Source organism: Plodia interpunctella, chromosome 4 (assembly GCF_027563975.2).
Source record: "Plodia interpunctella isolate USDA-ARS_2022_Savannah chromosome 4, ilPloInte3.2, whole genome shotgun sequence".
Lineage (NCBI taxonomy): Eukaryota > Metazoa > Arthropoda > Insecta > Lepidoptera > Pyralidae > Plodia > Plodia interpunctella.
In genome coordinates, this window is record NC_071297.1 from 9,902,525 (window position 1) to 9,921,441 (window position 18,917).

Genomic DNA, 18,917 nt, shown 5'->3' on the forward strand with positions numbered 1-18,917 from the left:
AATAAAAAGATCCAAATCGGTTCATCCATTGATGAGCTACGGTGCCACGTACACAGACAAATAGACAGACACACTTAGCGGTCAAACTTATAATACCCCTCTTTTTGCGTCGGGGGTATAAAAAATATTTTTGAATACTTAAAAAACTGATTTATTAATAGGTATATATTCTATATTTCCAGTTCTTAAGAAAAACATTTTTTTTTATTATTATCACATGTCCTAAAATGTGTTATTAACAAAACACATTTGTTTTAGGAGCAACTCTGTGTACTGCGCTGACGGCCATTATCCTGTCTGCGTTAGCGCCTTTACTTGTACTATGAATCACATAGAAAACATCGACAATCGTAAGTATTTTTTTATATATTTAATGTGCTAAAAGTATATAAAATATTTACCTAATATTATAAGTATGTTTATTTGCCCTTTTTTGAAGTCATAACGGAAAAGTGAATTTATGTGTGAGATATTAGGAAGAAGTAATCGAACAGAATTGTTGGCAATAGCTATTAGTCATGATTTGAACCTAATACTAATATATATGTTTTTTGTTTTTACAGGTAAATATCAGACATGGAAATTCCAATTAATGATATTCCTAGTCATTACCAAAGTGACTTTACCAAAAACTATACTTGGTACACAATTTTACAATCAGCAGAACTTTAGCTTATCTATGTATGAATTCAATGTTAATGGCTAAATTTGCATTTAAGTAGCTAACAAATTGTACAGAATAAAAATATGAATTTTCATATTTTAAAATATTTTTCTTAATAATACCAAATGATAAGTGTAATCGTGTAAATATTTTCTTATGAAGAAACTGTATAGTTATGATTTTTGATGTATAATTATAGAAAGGATTTGGGCCTAAACATGTGGAGGTGGAGACTTGGATTGCAGATATTTTTGCTAAGTCTTTAATATCACATTGATGATACAGTCTAGCTTTTTAAATGCAATGTTGGTAGTTTATTAAATGTATAAATAAACGTGGTAATAATCCAATTAATGATAATATATTATTATTTAATACAAACAAAGTTACGAATGATCTTTTTATTGATATGATTTTGTTATAAAGGACGAAAACTGTTGACTGTTTAAAATATAATAAAATCTTACTTAGCACATTGTAACCATATCCTACCAAACCTGTAGTAGTGTTTTCTACCATACGTAATATTTCTTTTGTACATCTATAAATGTAACAAATAAATATTTAATAATGACCACCGTATTTATTCTAATTAAGTTCGTATTTAATGTATATTTATTTTAAAAATATTAACAACAATGACTACCAAAATACTTGACAGGAAAATTTGTTAATTAAATATTTTGTTAATGTTAAAGTTTTCATTTTAACCTAAAGTTTATACAAATACGATATACGTATGACCTGTACAAATTCTATGAAAATAATTTAATCATTTATAAGGGATGATCCCATAATTTACAGGGTATCGTGTTTAGTTAATCATAATTTGAGTTTTAGTCATGGTTCGATATGAATTTTGGACAATATTGTAAAATTTAAAATGTTCTTGCCCTTATTCGTAAGCTCATTATGACGTCATCGTAAAGGCGAGTTCAGATATACTATATCTATATATAATGATATATAATCATTATGTGTTTTCTTCGACGATTCAATGTTACATCAATCATTCTCTTTGTTACTTTTAAAGCCTGTTTTATTTTTATAAGACTGAATTAAATTATTTTAAAATGCTATTTTAAAATAATCGACCTAGTTTACTTTATAAAAACAAACCTTGCCTTCTTTTAGGAATGCAAGTAGTATTTTCAACGTAATTTTTACCCTTGACTGAATGTATATTCAATTTTTATAAATAACTTTATGTTATTAATTATTAAATATGTTTTTTGTTTAATTTAATTAATGCTATTAAGTTCACTGCACCCTCTAAAACTCCTTTGTAAATAGTGCAATAAAATGCTCATTTGTCTTAGTGTTGTTATGCTTACAAGTGTCATTAAATATAAAAAATATTTTTTTTATTTGTAGCTGTTACGTGTGTCTGGACTCGCCCTAATTTTGGTAAAATCGTCACATCAATGTTAAAATGTATATGTAAAATTTAGTCATAATCACAACGCTATATAGCATGGTCAACAATCTGTTCACAAATAAGGGCTTACTGTAAATATTTGTATGGAATTTGTATGAGCTAATGTAAGTTATGTAAGTTTTTATTTGTGTAAGAAAACATTTGCTGTATAATGCCGTTTATGGATAAGATCCAGTCAAGACTTTATTGTGAGATTTCTTAAAATAATTAAAAGAATCGTTGTGTATGACTGTGTTTCATTACATTAAACATTTTTTACAACATAAAATGAATTTATTACATTGAGGTAACCAACAAAAATATAGGTACATAAATAATACAATTATCTATGCTAACATATTAATGCGAAAGTCTATTGTCTGTCACGTTTTTACCGTAAACGGTACCGCTGAGCCGATTTAGGTAAAAATTTGTAGAAATACAGTCTGTCTTCGTATAACATGCATGACCACGACTATGCCAGGGGAATATGAAAATTATACAAACTTTTAGGTTTTTTACATCAAAAGTAGAGGTAGTGAGAGGGATGCAAATATCAATCGAAGCGGTGATCTGAGAGTAATTTATATAAAAAAAAACTGTGTTGGTGTAATGGTTTAGACGCCCGCCTGTGGATCGAAAGTTCTCAGGTTCGTATCCTACTCGTGCCGTATGAGTTTTTATACCAATCTGACTCCACCACTTCTTCTTCTTCTCCCTTCTAGTGAAGGAAAACATCGTGAGGAAACCTGCACACTGGTGGACAGTTTAGTTCACTAGTGTGTATGCGATAACCAATCACTAGATGGCGGTAAGTAGTCGTAAAGGCATGTCAGATGCCTTTAGGCGAATTGAATGAAATCTGACACCAGTGTCAGCAATAAAACACTCGATATGATGATGATTCCGTGACTGAACTATGTGTACCGATGTCCTTATGGAGACAAAAGGGCGCGATGCGCCACAAAAATATTAAATGTATCGACGTATATAAAACAGATATTTATCAAAATACTAGGTTGAAATCTCTAACGACCATAGTATGGATTCTTTGGAGTTAGCTCGTTGGAGGATCGACTGAGGATGAGTTACGGTTTTAAAGATAGCGCAAGATTGAAATCTGTTCAGTTGTTGTAGAAGTGAAGCACAACCAACAAGAAACATTCTAGAATTTGTCTGGATTTCAAACGTTGTTAATTAGCGCGATTGTCCTGCTGTTAACGTTGCAGCTTGTGAGCGTGAGCGCTAAAGTCATCCGCAAGCATAAAATTTGTAGTAAGTGATGTACATTATAATGTTATCTAAAGATGGGACTAATAATTATTTGGATTTTGTGTCAGTTATTGAAAATATGAACCAATTTCATAAAACTATATTACACTATGGCAAAGTTAAGCGGTTACCTTTAGTACGTATCAGTACATTTCAAAATCAAGAAATCAATAAATAGAAGAAAATTTTCGGAGACCTAAAAAGCAATGAAGCACATTATCACATTTTACTGAAATTGTAGCATTATAATCTAAATTTAGTAATTTATATATATATAATAGTAATAATACAGTTAACACTGTAAAAGAAAGGACATTTTAATGATAAAATCCCCAAAAGACCAAATCAGAAAAGTCGTCGGGGTATAATTTGTAATGTTATAAATACGATCAGAAATAACAAAATACCTATCAGAATCAGCGCAAAAGGCGAAAGAAATTCATTTGACGCACACCCCTGCCCAAATAAGCAATGAAGTCGATTTATCCTTCGCAGCGGTCAGAGGTGGCGCTTTCAATAATTTAGATAGTAATTCCGGCAGAGTGAAGTGAAGTTATCAATTATTCAGTGAGGGCCGAAACTCGTGGGAGCGAACTAATGCATCCAAAAATGTTTTCTAATTTCACCGCTCCGTGGCCAGTGCGATTGATAAATCTATGGCTTTTTTATTCCGTTTGTATGTAGATTTTTCACTGTCCGTGAATTTTATCGGAGGATTCGTGGTTTTCAATTACATTAAAGTTTAAATATAAAATATTGAGCTTGTAGTCATGAGATATATATTTAAGTACATGACTACTGCTAAGATAGGTAATAGTAGGCACCTACTGATTAAACACTTTATAGAATAAATACTGAATTTATAATTTTTTTTTACACAAATGAAAAGGAAGAAAGATGTATTCTATTATTATGATCTTATAATTTTTCTTTCGCATAAATTTGAGGAACTTTCATTAGGACACGATTCTATTCACAAACCAAGTTTGAGTAAGCATAATTGAATGGAATTATTTGAAAATCTACATTACTAAAAACCGCACAGATAGAGACTACGCGAATACTCGTACAATTTTTACGAAAGTCATTGACTGTAAGTTAACTTCACAAATGAAGCACGTACCATTACTGTCTAAATCGTCTAAGGATTGAAAAACTGCTTCCCGAGCAAAATTCTACTAACCCTCTTGGTTCAAATATCACAAAAGATAGCAAGGTATTAACTGTAACGAGGTCGGACAATATTGTGGTCTAAGGCAAAAAAAAATGGATTTTATTTTCATTAGAGGCACTAGCTTGTCCAAGGACAAATCTCAAACATCTAGTACTTGAAATGGCTATTTGAAATTGTGATTTGTACTGTGATGATATTCTTACAGGAGCTGATACTCCAGATCAACTACGTTATATTCGGAACTCGATCTCCAGTGAATTTGCAAAAGGTTATTTTCGCTTGCGCAAGTATAGCTTGCCCGAGTTGTTGTCAGACTCTCTCAGTCAAGAAGAAGGAGAACTTACCATTAGCAATATAAATTCAAATACAAATTCAATTACAAATATAGAATGACAAACTGTTAACAATTTTACGTCTAAAACATACAGAAAATATTTCTCATGTTACTTGTACCACACAAAGCGGGAAGGGATTTCACTGGATCCGGAATGGCTAGGGTCATTTTAATAAACATAACCAGGTGAATCATTGCCGATGCCCCGTATAATTTCGGGGGCCGAGTGATCTCTTTGTTGTGCCCTAATTATAGTATGTTAATCACACCCTACGTATTTATGAATTTGGATTTGAATACAATAAATAAATAGAATTATCGGAATATTGAAACAAGGAATTCAAACCGACAATATGATTTACAAATAGCTGGAACACATTTCATAAATTTTTCGGCATTATTTAATGATGGCTAAAAATAAAATAAGGATAAAGGGAAGTATTAGGAAAATATTTTCGGAAAAATTTGCCTCATTTAGACATATCAGAGAAAAATAAATTATCCACGTATTCGAAACTTCTATATGTTGGAAATTAATTCATCGGAACAACTCTATAAATTTTCTTGACGACAAATTTACTGTTATGGCAAAACGACTATAATACCCTATTTCCAACGAAAATATCCTAGTAGATTATTATTTATTTAACATCAAACAGAAAACACAGAACAATCAGATATAAACAATAAAATTATTAGATTTAAATCTAAAGTCACAATCTTCAATGACGGCAGTTGTGTTGATTAATGGTTTCTATAACAGCAATTTGACGTGTGATGAAGGGGCTACTGATTCATACCATTTATTTAAATACGTAGGTACCTAATTTTTATTTCAATGTAATCTTTATTAATGTATCAGGCATAGGGCACGCTCAGGTTGGTGGCAAAATAAAAAAATCTTGTAGTTTACATGTTATTTGGAAATTTACAAAATTAGCTTCACGAGCGTGTAGGAAAAATAAAGTATCTACAAAAATGGGTAATAAAATATGTAACAAGACAGGTCATATATTTTTTTGACAGATATTAAAGAACAATGTGATAATGAGGCTGAGCCGCTAAAAGTTGATTCGAATTCGAAACTAAAAGTTTACGTATTGTTAAGAAAAATGTTTTTAATATTGCTTTGTCTAAATCATCAAACAAATGCATCAATATGAAGCATTCAGAAAATTCACTCAAACATAGAATTACAACGATAAAATTTACATCGGTACAGACAATGATCGATTCATTAATAAGTAATTAAGTTATCTTAACGAGGTACCGTTCGATTTTATGGTAGGTACGTGTAATTCGATTAACTCTAAATCTATCACGAGTGGGTATCGAATAGAAATTGGGGACTTACCTTTTATGTATTTCAATTAAATTTGAAATAACACAAGATTTACTGAAAAAAGATTATAATAATGATACATTTTGAAAAATCAATATTAAAATAAAATTGATTTATTTATTTAATACAAGGCACGCTTACAGTGTTTACGTATATAATATAACCGTAAGTAAATTGTAGTTGCAGTTTAATGCGATACATAAACACCAGTTAAAAGCGAGCACAACATTTCAATTTGTAGTCATTGTCTCGAACGTAACCTGCGAAGATGAGATGAGAGAAATTTACATTAGCAAACATGTAATTTGGTACAAAAATACTCGTATGTATTATACTAAAAATAGCTTTAGAATGCATTTAAAAACTCATTTATTTTTGTGACAAAAATACAATGAGTCTTGAAAGAATATACATTAAAAAAAAAAAGAAATAAATATATCTTAAAGTCTGAGTCCAGAAACTAAAACATATTTTATTCATATTCGAACACTGGCAGAAGAGATTTATGATATCTATCAATATGAACTAGTTTGTGAATGAAAACATTTCATATCAAGGTTCATTCGTTTGTGATTCAGCGGAGGCGGTCCTACGTGAGTAAAGCTTACGCATTCACCTGTTTCCTTGATGTACAAATCTAGAAGTGATTGAATTTTTTTTGTTTAATAAAAAATAATAATACACTTCATGGTGACAAGCGCTTACATATTTCTCAGTCTCTAAAATTACATCAAACAAACAAAAAATTCAAATTTATATGTTTCTTTAACGAATTCAAATTAATTTAACACAAAAGTTAATTTTTTTGTAACCAGATAAGTTTGTTCTTATAGCTCCATATAAAAAATGTAATATCAATTTATTTATTTTATATGTCCTATGTTACACCTCCACATACATATATCACACTAGTCTTGCCCGTGGCTTCGCGCACATAAATTCCCCACGTGATCAGTTATTTTTCCGGGATGAAATGTAGCCCATATTCTGCTCCATACTTCAATCTACATGTATGCAAAATTTCAAGAAGATCGTTTCACTAAATAAATCGTATTGTGGCAACATACAAACTTACTTTTGCATTTATAATAGTAGTTCGATTTTTGAGTTGTTATAATAAATATATATTTTAATTTCCGTGGCCTATTTTACACCCACACAAACATATATCCGTGTGGGACCGTCTCATTTGTTTTGCACGGCGCACGTAATAACGCGATCAAAACGTATGAGAATTTTGACAGGAGCGCGTGACGGGAACTTTAAATGAGAGAAAATGCTCAGGGTAAATTGCAATGGAGCCTCTAGGTCACAGGCTGAAATGGGAGAGTGAGATTCTCATTTCGTACACGTGATCTAGGACGTTTTTACCTTTACTTTCTTGTCTTGTTTAGTTAAAAAATGTAATATCTTGCAGTTACGTATTGTATGTAGGCAGGTAGGAATTAATGACGGGGACAATATTTTGGGAGAATGAGACTTTGATGGTTCAGCCACGTGGATAGGATCAACCAGTTATAGGAGCGCACATCGCCCAAGAGGGAAGCGTGGGATCGATTAAGAAAGAAACGACTTTTCGGTCTTCCTGGTGCTGTGGCAGAGGGTCGTAGTTATTACGTGGAATGAAACACACACAATAACTTTCTTGGCACTACTAATGGAGTGGTCTGCCATTGCCTTCTCCATTACTTACACAGGTTGATAATCAATCAGAATACAGGTTTCTTCACGATGTTCTCCTTCACCGAAAGCAAGTGGTGGGCGATGAAAATTACTATGAATCAGATTGGTATACAAACACATGTGGCACGAGTAAGATTCGAACTTAGGATCTTTCGGTTGACAGGCGGGCGTATTAACCATTAGACCACCACGCGTACCTACTATAATAACGACCAATTATGCAAAATTAAAATCCTTACCTAAACTCAATGACTGTGGATGATAGCTTTTAGTTCGAGGCTTAAATTGAAAATTACGCTTTGATGTAAGCGTGTACGGTATTCGCTTAGAGTGAGTTAATTACTACACGTATAATGTGCAATTAAACCCTTATTAATTTCACGGGAAGAGTCAATTTATAATGGGTACGTTAAGGAGACTCCTGTGCGTGATTTTATTAAATCTATTTTTATAAATATTATTATATTGCTTATAAAAGTAAAGACGCTCTATAATTATGTTTTCTTGAATGTGCCACAGACCTGGTGGTGTGGTGCTGGAGGCGCATGGGGAGAATTAATTGGACAGATAAGAAAACAAATTATGAAGTACTAGACAAGATCAAAGAGAGAAGAATATTATTGAGAGCAATAGAGACAAGAAGGGGAAAGATGTTTGAACACCTTATACGACACGACAACTTTATGAAATATCTGATTGAAGAAAAAATCGAAGCAAGAAGAGGAAAAGCAAAGCCAAGAAGGGCATTCCTAGATGAAATAAAAGAAAAGGCAGAGCTCGTGTCATATAGGGAGGTGAAATTGATGGCTGAGGACAGAATTAGATTGAAAATGCTCCACCGACAAGAACAAAGTTCTTAAATTAATTGATGATGCCACAGACCTAGCCCATTTACAGTTTTGTTATATGTAGATATCATCAAAAAATTAGAGTGCAGGTTTCCTCACGATATTTTTCTTCGCCTATGAACACTACATGAGTCAAACTTGTATTCACACTCACGTGGCACGAGTAGTATTACAACCTGGAACCATTTGGTTCACAGCCGCTTTTAACCAATAAACCACCATCGCTTCAACTGGTCAAGTGCGATGAGTTTAAACATTTAATGAATATACAACATAACATTAACATGTAACGAATGTTAATGTTATGTTGTATATTCATTAAACTTGACATTTAACATCACGACAATATTGTTGTGACATCCTAACCCCTTTCGCAAAGGTCATCTAAATAATAAACGACCTATATTCCGAATTAATAATCTTGAATAACTGCTGTCGACTAGTCGAATTTTAGTACTTACTAAAATATCCGGTGGCGCGGTAATTCACACGCTCGACCTATAACGGTCACGGTTAAGCACTTTCTGCATGATCGGTCACGGGATGGGTGACCAAAAGTGGGTATTATTCGAGCCTTGGATGGCACGTCAAGTTATTGATTGGTCTAAGCTATATTTGCAGTTGTTTAAACCCAGTATATATTAAATGTATTAAACAGGGCACGCGTGGTGGGTCATGGCCCATCGGTAAGGAAGACCGGTGAATTACCGAATATAATATATCTATAGGTACCTACACTTCACTCTAATTTATATCTCTGCATAGTTAAACTGTAAATAAACAAAGACTTTTCTAAAGAAGAAATAATAAAATGAAAGAAAATAAAATTTCCCTTGTGACGTACGGAACCCTGAATACAAAAAGTTAGTTTAGATGCAGTCAACTGCACGTCAAGTTAACCTGTATGGACCTTTAAGCGACCTGCGATTTTACAATAAATTTATAGCTTTATGTTGACTGTACATAACAATGATAAAACAAGAAAAGATATTTTGGGTTTGAAAATATAACATAATTAATAAAAGTTTCATAGATTTGTTTCTTATTATACTTAAAATGAAAGAGTTTTTTTTTTTGCGATTTTTGAGAAGCGAAGATTTTCTTTGAAAACTTTAAATTAAAATATCGTCTCTAAAATCATATCTTAAAAAATAAAAAATATATTTTTTCGTCCCATGCTTTTGAACTTTCCTGTGATTTTCCAAATATTTCTACACTTTAAAGGTCATATTTGAAAGCAATTTGAACTTATAACACCTACTTTTGCACTTTGGCAATATCTGCTTCGGGCTCGCCAATCCATTTGTTAAAGATCAAAGTTGCTAATGCTCGAAGCTAAGTGAAGCGAGTAAACTCTTTGATCCTAAATTTGAATCTAGATATTAGGGTTACTTGCCAACGAAGAGCTATTCTAAGTATATAATATAATCTATTTCCATTCCACACGTGAGTTATGCTAACTTTAAATGAATTGTTTTTACTCTCACTGGATCTACTTCCTTACGTTAATAAGTGAGAATGATTTGTATGACTAAATAATAAATTGGTGAATAAAAAAAGAAAATGACGTGACTTGAATAGTACATGTGCGTGACTGAATATGTAATGTAATTTTCTGTCAAATTATCTTAAAATCAAAAATTATCTTGAGCTCCTCCGCACTTCGGAAGGCACGTAAAGCCATTAGTCCCAGTTGTATTTAAGTCGTCAATCCGCCATGGGCCCGCGTGGTGGGTCATGGCCCATATTCATTATTAATCTGTAAGGAAGGCCATCGCCCCAGCACTGGGGAAGTTTAAATGGCTGTTCATGATGATGATGACTTTTCTTTCAAAGACCTACTTGGAAGTGGTGGTTCAATGATTAAAGCTGTGGACCGAAAAATCACAGATTCGAATCCCACGAGTAGGATTCGAATCTGTGATTTTTCGGTACACGTGAGTTTTAATTGTATACTAATCTAACACATGTACAATAGTTGTTATAGACCACCATATAAAAAGTAGGAAAGCGGACCTTGGACTTCGACGCTCAATGACTGAGGAAAGTACCGGGAAAACGCCCAGATGATAGAGAGAGAGAGAGAGAGAGAGAGAGCATACAGCCGATTCATGGTTAGTAACTACCGTGGCACAGGAATACCAGCAACCCGACCTAGAGTTATTTGTGACATTTTGTGAAAATTTCCATAAAATAAAAATATATTTAACCTGACAAAAAGTAAATTAGCGTAGCTTAACACTGGTTTGCAACCTTTAATATTAATCGTCAAAATCCCATTCGATTGGAATTTTTGTTCAATATTCAAAGTTATTTTAGGAATTTCAACAAAAGAGATTGAACTGTAAAATTGTTTGAAATATTTATACATAAAGTATTGAAAGTGATATCGATATTTTGGGACAACTTAAAATACAGATGGATTTTAAAATGGTCTGATTGGAATATCTGAAATGGCAGAAATATTGGTATTTATTGTTGATTAGCTTTTGTACGCGGCTTCGCCCGTGTAAATTTCAATTATTTTAATATAATAGTTACGAAGAATGGGTAACAACACTCAACGGCCCACAGAAATAACTGAGCATGTATCGCGTGTACGATGGACTCAAACACAGAAACCGGCACAATACACCCAGAACCGGAGATTATATATAATTATGTGATCACAGGTATTATTACATTAGCCCGCGTTGGGAATCGAACCCTCCCCCAGATAGCGCACGGGCGTAGTGACCACTATGCCACGAAGGTCGAGGAAGAGAATTGCCTCAATGCACTGATAATGAATATGTACGTAACTTGTTTTTCAATAATAAAGTTGGAGCCGCTTCTCTCGCTTATGAAGGCAGATCTGTGTACCATGGGTCCAAAAATGTATTTTTTTTTCTCTAATAAAAGAAATTACATGACTGGCTAAAAACGCTATAAATGCTAAAAGATGGCGGAATCCTACATTCACTCTTCCTATCCCAAAAATCTCATGAATGAGCCCGCATTCATGAGATTTTTAAGAACAAACAAATGTAAAATACAACTCTCATCGTATAAGAAATTCCTTGCGCACAAATTGTACAGTCATGTAACATGGAACTCTACGTGGCGATGATAGCGGATATTTTTCAAAGAATTCGAATGGGTGTATTTGCTGTCGTCTGTACTAGAGCACTTTATTTGTAACTCAGATTGTAAGCTTATTATTCAGAGTGTGCGACGCGACGGAATTATAATTGTGTCCCAATTGTTTGTGAGATAATAGCTTCTACTTTCATATGATGGTTGGATACGCGAAGTTTTAATAACTTGTTACATTTTTTATTATGTTGAATAAAAATGTGTCACTACCACTATATAGTCAAAAATAAAACGTCGCTTCCTGCTGTATATATCTGTTCCTATGTTTTCTTGGATATTTAAAACTACGTAAACGATTTTGATGCGGCTTTTTTTAATACATAGAGTGGTGATTCAAAAGGAAGGTTTAGATACAAACCTTCGTGGTTTAAGGAAAGCATTATTATAATAATTTAAAAAAAAAGATGTACAATTTATTATAGTTTTAACTGAGCGAAGCCGGGTAAGCCGCTAGTTTGGTTAAATATAAAGATGGCAATGGTTGGATTTAGCATCGGATAGAACGGCTTGGAAGGAGTGACCTAGGTTTGCCCAGCAGTGGGACGGAATAGTGATAATAAAATAGGAATTGTAACAATATGTAAACACTTATTCCAATCAATCAATCAATCAATTCATTTATTTGCATAAAATGTAGGTGACAAATGGTTTAGAGTTTAGTTTATTGTAGGAAAAATAAAACATACCAGCACAAATAATCATGTAGAAATATCACAAATATAACATACGAAAATAAACAAGCTTACACGAATTTCCATCTCCAAACAACCCTACAAGTATTTCACCTTGAGGACAAGTGTAGGTAAATCACAGACACGACATATACGCAGATATAGTGTATAGAAACGTAATGAACACCTGACCTAAATTAAGGCTTTCAACACATCTCTTAGATTCCAGTTAGTTAACTGGAGTGTAAATCCAAATTTAATTATGGGAAACTGAAGTGTCTTATACTAGCTGATGGCCGCGAATTCGTTCGTGTGGATTGGCCCCAATAAATCATGAAAATGAAAGTGAGGAAGTTTGTCAGTTATGCCGAACGAGCTGGATGGATTGTTTATCAAATATTATATACGATCCGTCGTCATCGAAAATTAGGCCTAAATTGTTGGTCAAATTTTCGTGAATTTTGGTAGTATAAAAATTGTGCAGCATTTTTCAAAATTAATTGAATGGATCTCGATGCACAGCTAGATATTGATATATACAATACTAGCAGCGCCCCGGGCTTCGCTCCCGTGGGAATTTCGGGATAAAAAGCACCCTATGTGTTATTCCAGGTTATATTCTACCAGTATACCAAATTTCATAACAATCCGTTCAGTAGATTTTGCGTGAATGAGTATTTTATAATTTTGAAATGTGGAAATCGGGAAATTTTGATGTCTTGAAATTACATAGTAATAAGTCATGTTTAGGAAGACATGAGTCACGAAACTCGTAAGTTGATTGGTGGAATTGAGATTCTTAAATAATAACAGTTTATTAACCTATCACTAGGGGTGTCTGTGAACTTCGCTAGGGCCTATCGCTATAAAAGAACAAGTAAAAAGAAAAAGCTTCTTGATGCTACTGCACGCGTACCTAAGTAAAACATAAAATCTATCAGAAATGTTGTTTTAAAACTCGTGTTCTCATTATTATGTAACACTCATTCGGTTATAATTCTACGTGACTAACAACTTAAAATAAACTTGAAACGCTAAGTACCGCGTGTGTGGGTGTACACAAATTAGCATAAAAATAGGACGACGTTAAGTTCAACAAGAAATTAGGCAAGTAAAATTTTCTTCAACTTTGTTAAATTTTCCCTTATGAAAATTGTACGACATTTAGATGGTAATTTATAAAAAAAATCGCCAAAAGAATCTGATAGCACTAGTTCAAAAGTAGTCAAAAAGTTATTGACAAAAGATGGATGAGAAGGCAATTCTAAAATAACAGTGCTAATAGAAGAGTCTCCAGTTTAAGTGACGACCTCGGTGGCGCAGTGCTTGCCTAACCGAGAGGGTTCGATCACCGGTCGAGTCATGACGGAAAATGATCTTTTTCTCATCAGAAAAAGGCATATGTATTTGTAATATAAAATATAGTATAGTATGAGTTAGTATCCCATAACACAAGTCTCGAACTTACTTTGGGGTTTAGCTCAATCTGTCATTTGTCCTAATTATATTGTATTTATTTATTTATTGCCCTTAATCATTAAGGGCTATAAATAAATATAAATGAATTCATTGACTTCATAATCTACGTGGGATGAGAATCAGTCGGCGCATACTATGTATCATCTGTCTCTCTCAGACCATCGTAGAATAAAGTAACAAAATAATATTATAGAAATCCAACAACCCAGCTTAACAGAAATCCCAGTTGCACACGCCACCTGGTCACCTTCCAGTGAAACATTGGAGAATTTTCCAGCACGTGAGCGAGAGATGTAATGTAATTTATCTACACTCATGATGCTCTCATTTGGAACGATTTACAGTACTGTTAGTATACATGCCACGGATTTACTAGGGGATAGATACCGAAGAAGCGGCGGTGGTGTAATGGTTTAGACGCCCGCCTGTGGATCGAAAGGTTCCAGGTTCGAATCCTACTCGTGCCAATTGAATTTGTATTCCAATCTGACTATATGTATAGTAGTTTTCATCGACCATCACTTGTTACTGGTGAAGGAAAACATCGTGAGGAAACGTGCACACTGGCTGATTATTAAGTTGTTTGTGAATTGGAGAAGGCAATGACAAACCACTCCATTAATATTAGTAGTGCCCAGAAAGTGTGTGTTTTATTCCACATAATGAACACGACCCACAGCCTTGAGGAATACGACTATGAAGAAGAATAAATACTTAATACATTTCGACTATATTAAAAAAAAAAACGTTAGCTCGAATTGCTTGTGGAATTTATACAATTTTTCCATAATTTTTCCTGCACTTTTTTATATACAATTTTTATTTTCTTCAGTGGCTGAGATAATATTGTAATTGATCTTTCAGTGGTAGTAGCCGGGTATTCACTTATTACAAAAGTATACATCGTATCAATACAAGCCATCACACAACATGCGTTATCTAGCTAGATGCAAATATATGTCTCTGCTTTCAAAGCTAACCGCTGAGGCACGCTTTAGCTCACTAGAGTAAACCTGTGTATTTAAATGTCGAGTTTATTTGAATGTAACAATGATATTATGTTTTAAGTTACGGTGACATATTTACAGGCTCTTATTTTGTTGCACTTGTCCCCCGATGTTTGTTTGTCTGTCTGTAATCAAAATCTTGCAAATTATTATTTATTAGTTTATTAAAAAAATCGCGTTTGTTCTGTGTGAAAATTTGTAGATAAAATATTTTTATTGGAAAATAGAACTAAAAGCTTTAGAAATAGGGTCCTGATTTATCGTTAGGTTACGCGGAATACTAAAAAATATGAAATTAAAAGGTTAAAATTTCATTCGTAAAGTTAGATAGGTAGTTGTTACTATTTAAATCTTAAACAAATTCTTAAATTTGAGACACTTTAAAAACACACTTAGGATGGATTGCACTGACAACTTTGACGTTAACTTTAACGTCAGCGGCGCGCCGGTTAAAATAAACGTCGAATTTGACGGTGCAACTTTCCTAATTAATAACCTAACTAATCTATTTTTAAACAGTTCAGAAAATTTTAATTTGCGTTAATCTCTTAGCAATTACGGTATTTTCCTTAATTATATGGAATTTTGATCTCGTGTAATCTTAATATCCGTGTGTTTATCTGATGCCCCTTAAAATATAATTAATAAGGAGGAAAATCCTTTTCCGGGATACACTTGTGGCAACCATTTTAAAAGCTTGCTAAGCCATTGATGTATAACAACGTTGTGATAGACAAAACAATTACTTGGAAAAAAAACACTGTTGATATTTTATTTGTTTTTCTGGAACCAAAAATCAAGATTATGATCAAGTTTTAAATAATACCAGCAGCGCGTGCCTGCTTCGCTTGGGTAAAAACATAATAAATTACACACATAAACCTCCCTCAGGAATCGCACTATCTATTGGTGAAAACCGCATGAGAATCCGTTTTGAGTTTAACGCGAACAGATAGACAGACAGACGCGGCAGAGGATTTCAATTTATAATATGTAAGGAATTAGTTGATTATGATTGTTTGAAACATATTTTGTTTCTGATATTATAAATACCATTATGCGTTCACGGTTAAGCTATGAGACCAATTCAGGGCGGAGCCATAAGCAACAACTAGTTAAAAATTTTTTTTTTAAAGTGTTATGCTGGCTTCATTTTGACAAGGAATGCGTGCCAATAGTCTGTCAACTAGAGGTTCGGAAGACCGTGCGGCCACTTCGTATCTACTGCATCGCAGAAGACCTACTACGAAACATTCAAATACGTAGCACGTTACTCACATGTACATTCTTCACTTTTCCCCATACTGCGGAAGAAAAGGACGCAATGACGTGTTACGTGTTTACATGTTTCAGTTTTTTATGTTTCATGGTAGCCCTCCAGGGACTAGATGCTATGCTCTGAAGCTCTTGGACTAAGGAAGAGACTTTCTTGTGAAAATAAAAAATAAATTGTAGAAAAATTTCGATTATTCTACTACCATTACAATATCTATGACAATGAATGCTTAAGTTCGCTTCTTAAGTTAATTTAAGTTAACATTTTCACGCTTCAATTAGCTACCATAAGGAAGTGGGAAGTAATTAGGCTCTTGTTATTTTTAGGTATTGCCAGTGAAATAAGTAAAAGCTATGTGCTTGGGTTTTAATTTACTTTTAAAATCGTCGACATTAAGTTTTTGGGAAGGTCTCATTAGTATCGTCATGTCTGTCCGTTCATCTGTCTGTAATCGATTTGGATCATCAATATTAAAATATTGTTATTTGGTAGAAGATTCTTCTCCACTCTATTACAAAAGACATAAATAACTTGCATTGTGAGCAATTCAAGTATTTAAGATATTTTTTTTAATATTCCCAATGGGAATCAAGGAAGAATAAGTAGGCAAACTATTAAGTAATAAAAAAATAAATTAAAAAGACTATGGCATCTGTGCTTAACACTTAGTAGTGTTAAGCACAGATGCCATAGCAGCAAACACCAAAGCACAGAACACCAAAGCATTTTTTCTCGATAAAATAGTTTTTATCGAGAAAAAATGCTTTGGTGTTTCAAATTATGTTTCTCTCAACTGAGCATCCGTGGCACGTCGGAGTCCAGGGTCCTACTTTTTCGTCTCCACTTCGTATATTTATACCATAATTGAAAGGGAAAAATATTGTTTACCAAACAATAGATATACTAGCAGCACAGTTGAGTTATCAATATAATAATACCCAATTTTTCCACCACTATATCAAAGTAAGTTACCGAATACCGAAAACTGGAGCAATGAACCGGTTAATTCAATCAGCGGTATCTATTCACCAAACTCAATTTACGTAAGAGGCCTTAGATCTAAAACTAAATAGACGGCATATCTTTGAAATCATCCCCATAGATCAGGTGTTCCAAAACTTTTGCCAAGACTGAAACCTCTTGGAAAACTAAGCATTTGACGGGATTTTTTAAACTAAACCTTTAGACAGGTAATGACGTGACAGCTAACATTGTTAATCAGTCTTTTTTAATGAAAATCATATTTTACTGTTTTATATTACTTTACAAAATTAATTTAATCAATTAAAAACATTTTCCATTGTGTTTTTCATGTTATAAGGCCACAGCATTTTTAATCTACGAAGAAACCACTGAATAGACATTGAACAACCGTATTCATAATTATTATTCTGCAACATTTAAAGTTATAGAGACGATGGAGCACTATTTCTACTACCGGACTATTGAAGAAAAACCGTGACACGGTAGTGATTCTATTTTAACAGTTGGTAGTGTCCCTTTTGCCAGGCATCTTACTATTAAGAATAGTAAGGTGCCTACTATCTATAAATATAGATGATTACTTTCTATTTACATATTGTATGCTATAACATCTCTTAATTCCTCCTGCATTTAATTGCATCACTTTCCCAATCATCCCAAGTCCTTTTACGTCCAAATACTTTTAGACCTAAATGCAACAGTCCCTATGTGGGTTATACTGGTCAACTGTGACGTTAACTTTAACCTGCGTGGAACTACGCAAAGTGCGGCGGCGCGCAGGTTAAAGTTTTCGTCAAATATGATTGGTGGAACCGAAGCTCAGTTATGTTTAATACCTGATAATTTATTGATATAAAACATATTAGGGTAGGACCTAGTGACACCTAACATCTATGATCTATTTAAGTATTTGTCTGTGTAGTCAACAGTACATCAAGTTATCCTGCATGAACCTCTATGGCGCGCCAATAGCGACGAGTTTGCAATGAATTTGGATAGGTTGATGTGCTGTTGAATGTACATGAAACGATCAGAATCACTGTTCTGTAACAGGTGGCTACGAATTGGTTATTGGTTATATTATTATGTTCATATATATACGCCTACATAATCCCTCTATAATAATATATTATGTATTTTGTAGACAATATATTGTGTATATTTTTATACGAATTCTTAAATACAAACCTATCGCATCATAGTTGTATGATTTAAATATCTAAAATTGAAATTAACTTTAAAATATATTGAGCTAAATTGTATTGTAATTATTATATCCTTCTTATCCTTCATCGGAAAACAAAGTCGCTTCCGCTGTCTGTCTGTCCCTATGTACACTTAGATCTTTAAAAGTACGCAACGGATTTTGATGCGGGTTTTTTAATAGCTAGTCTGATTTACGTTAGGTTCGTATGTATTTAACATGCATAATGCCGTGCCGTATTTGTTCATCAATAAATAAATATATTAGGACAAATCACACAGATCGAGCTAGCCCCAAAGTAAGTTCGAGACTTGTGTTATGGGATACTAACTCAACGATACTATATTTTATAACTACATATATATAAATATATAGATAGATAAACATCCAAGACCCGGGCCAATCAGAAAATTATCATTTTCCAAAA

General features: G+C 33.3%; 1 protein-coding gene across 1 annotated transcript in view; it reads left to right on the forward strand.

Annotated features, from left to right (window-relative positions):
- Nucleotides 1-2,346, forward strand: part of LOC128669131 (uncharacterized) — a 42,486-nt gene extending 40,140 nt beyond the window's left edge. Inside the window, exons 6-7 of the mRNA XM_053743644.1 lie at nucleotides 259-350; nucleotides 564-2,346. Of these exons, the coding sequence (XP_053599619.1) occupies nucleotides 259-326 (68 nt within the window). The 3' untranslated portion in view covers nucleotides 327-350; nucleotides 564-2,346. The remainder of the gene's footprint in view (nucleotides 1-258; nucleotides 351-563) is intronic.
- Nucleotides 2,347-18,917: the final 16,571 nt, after the last annotated feature.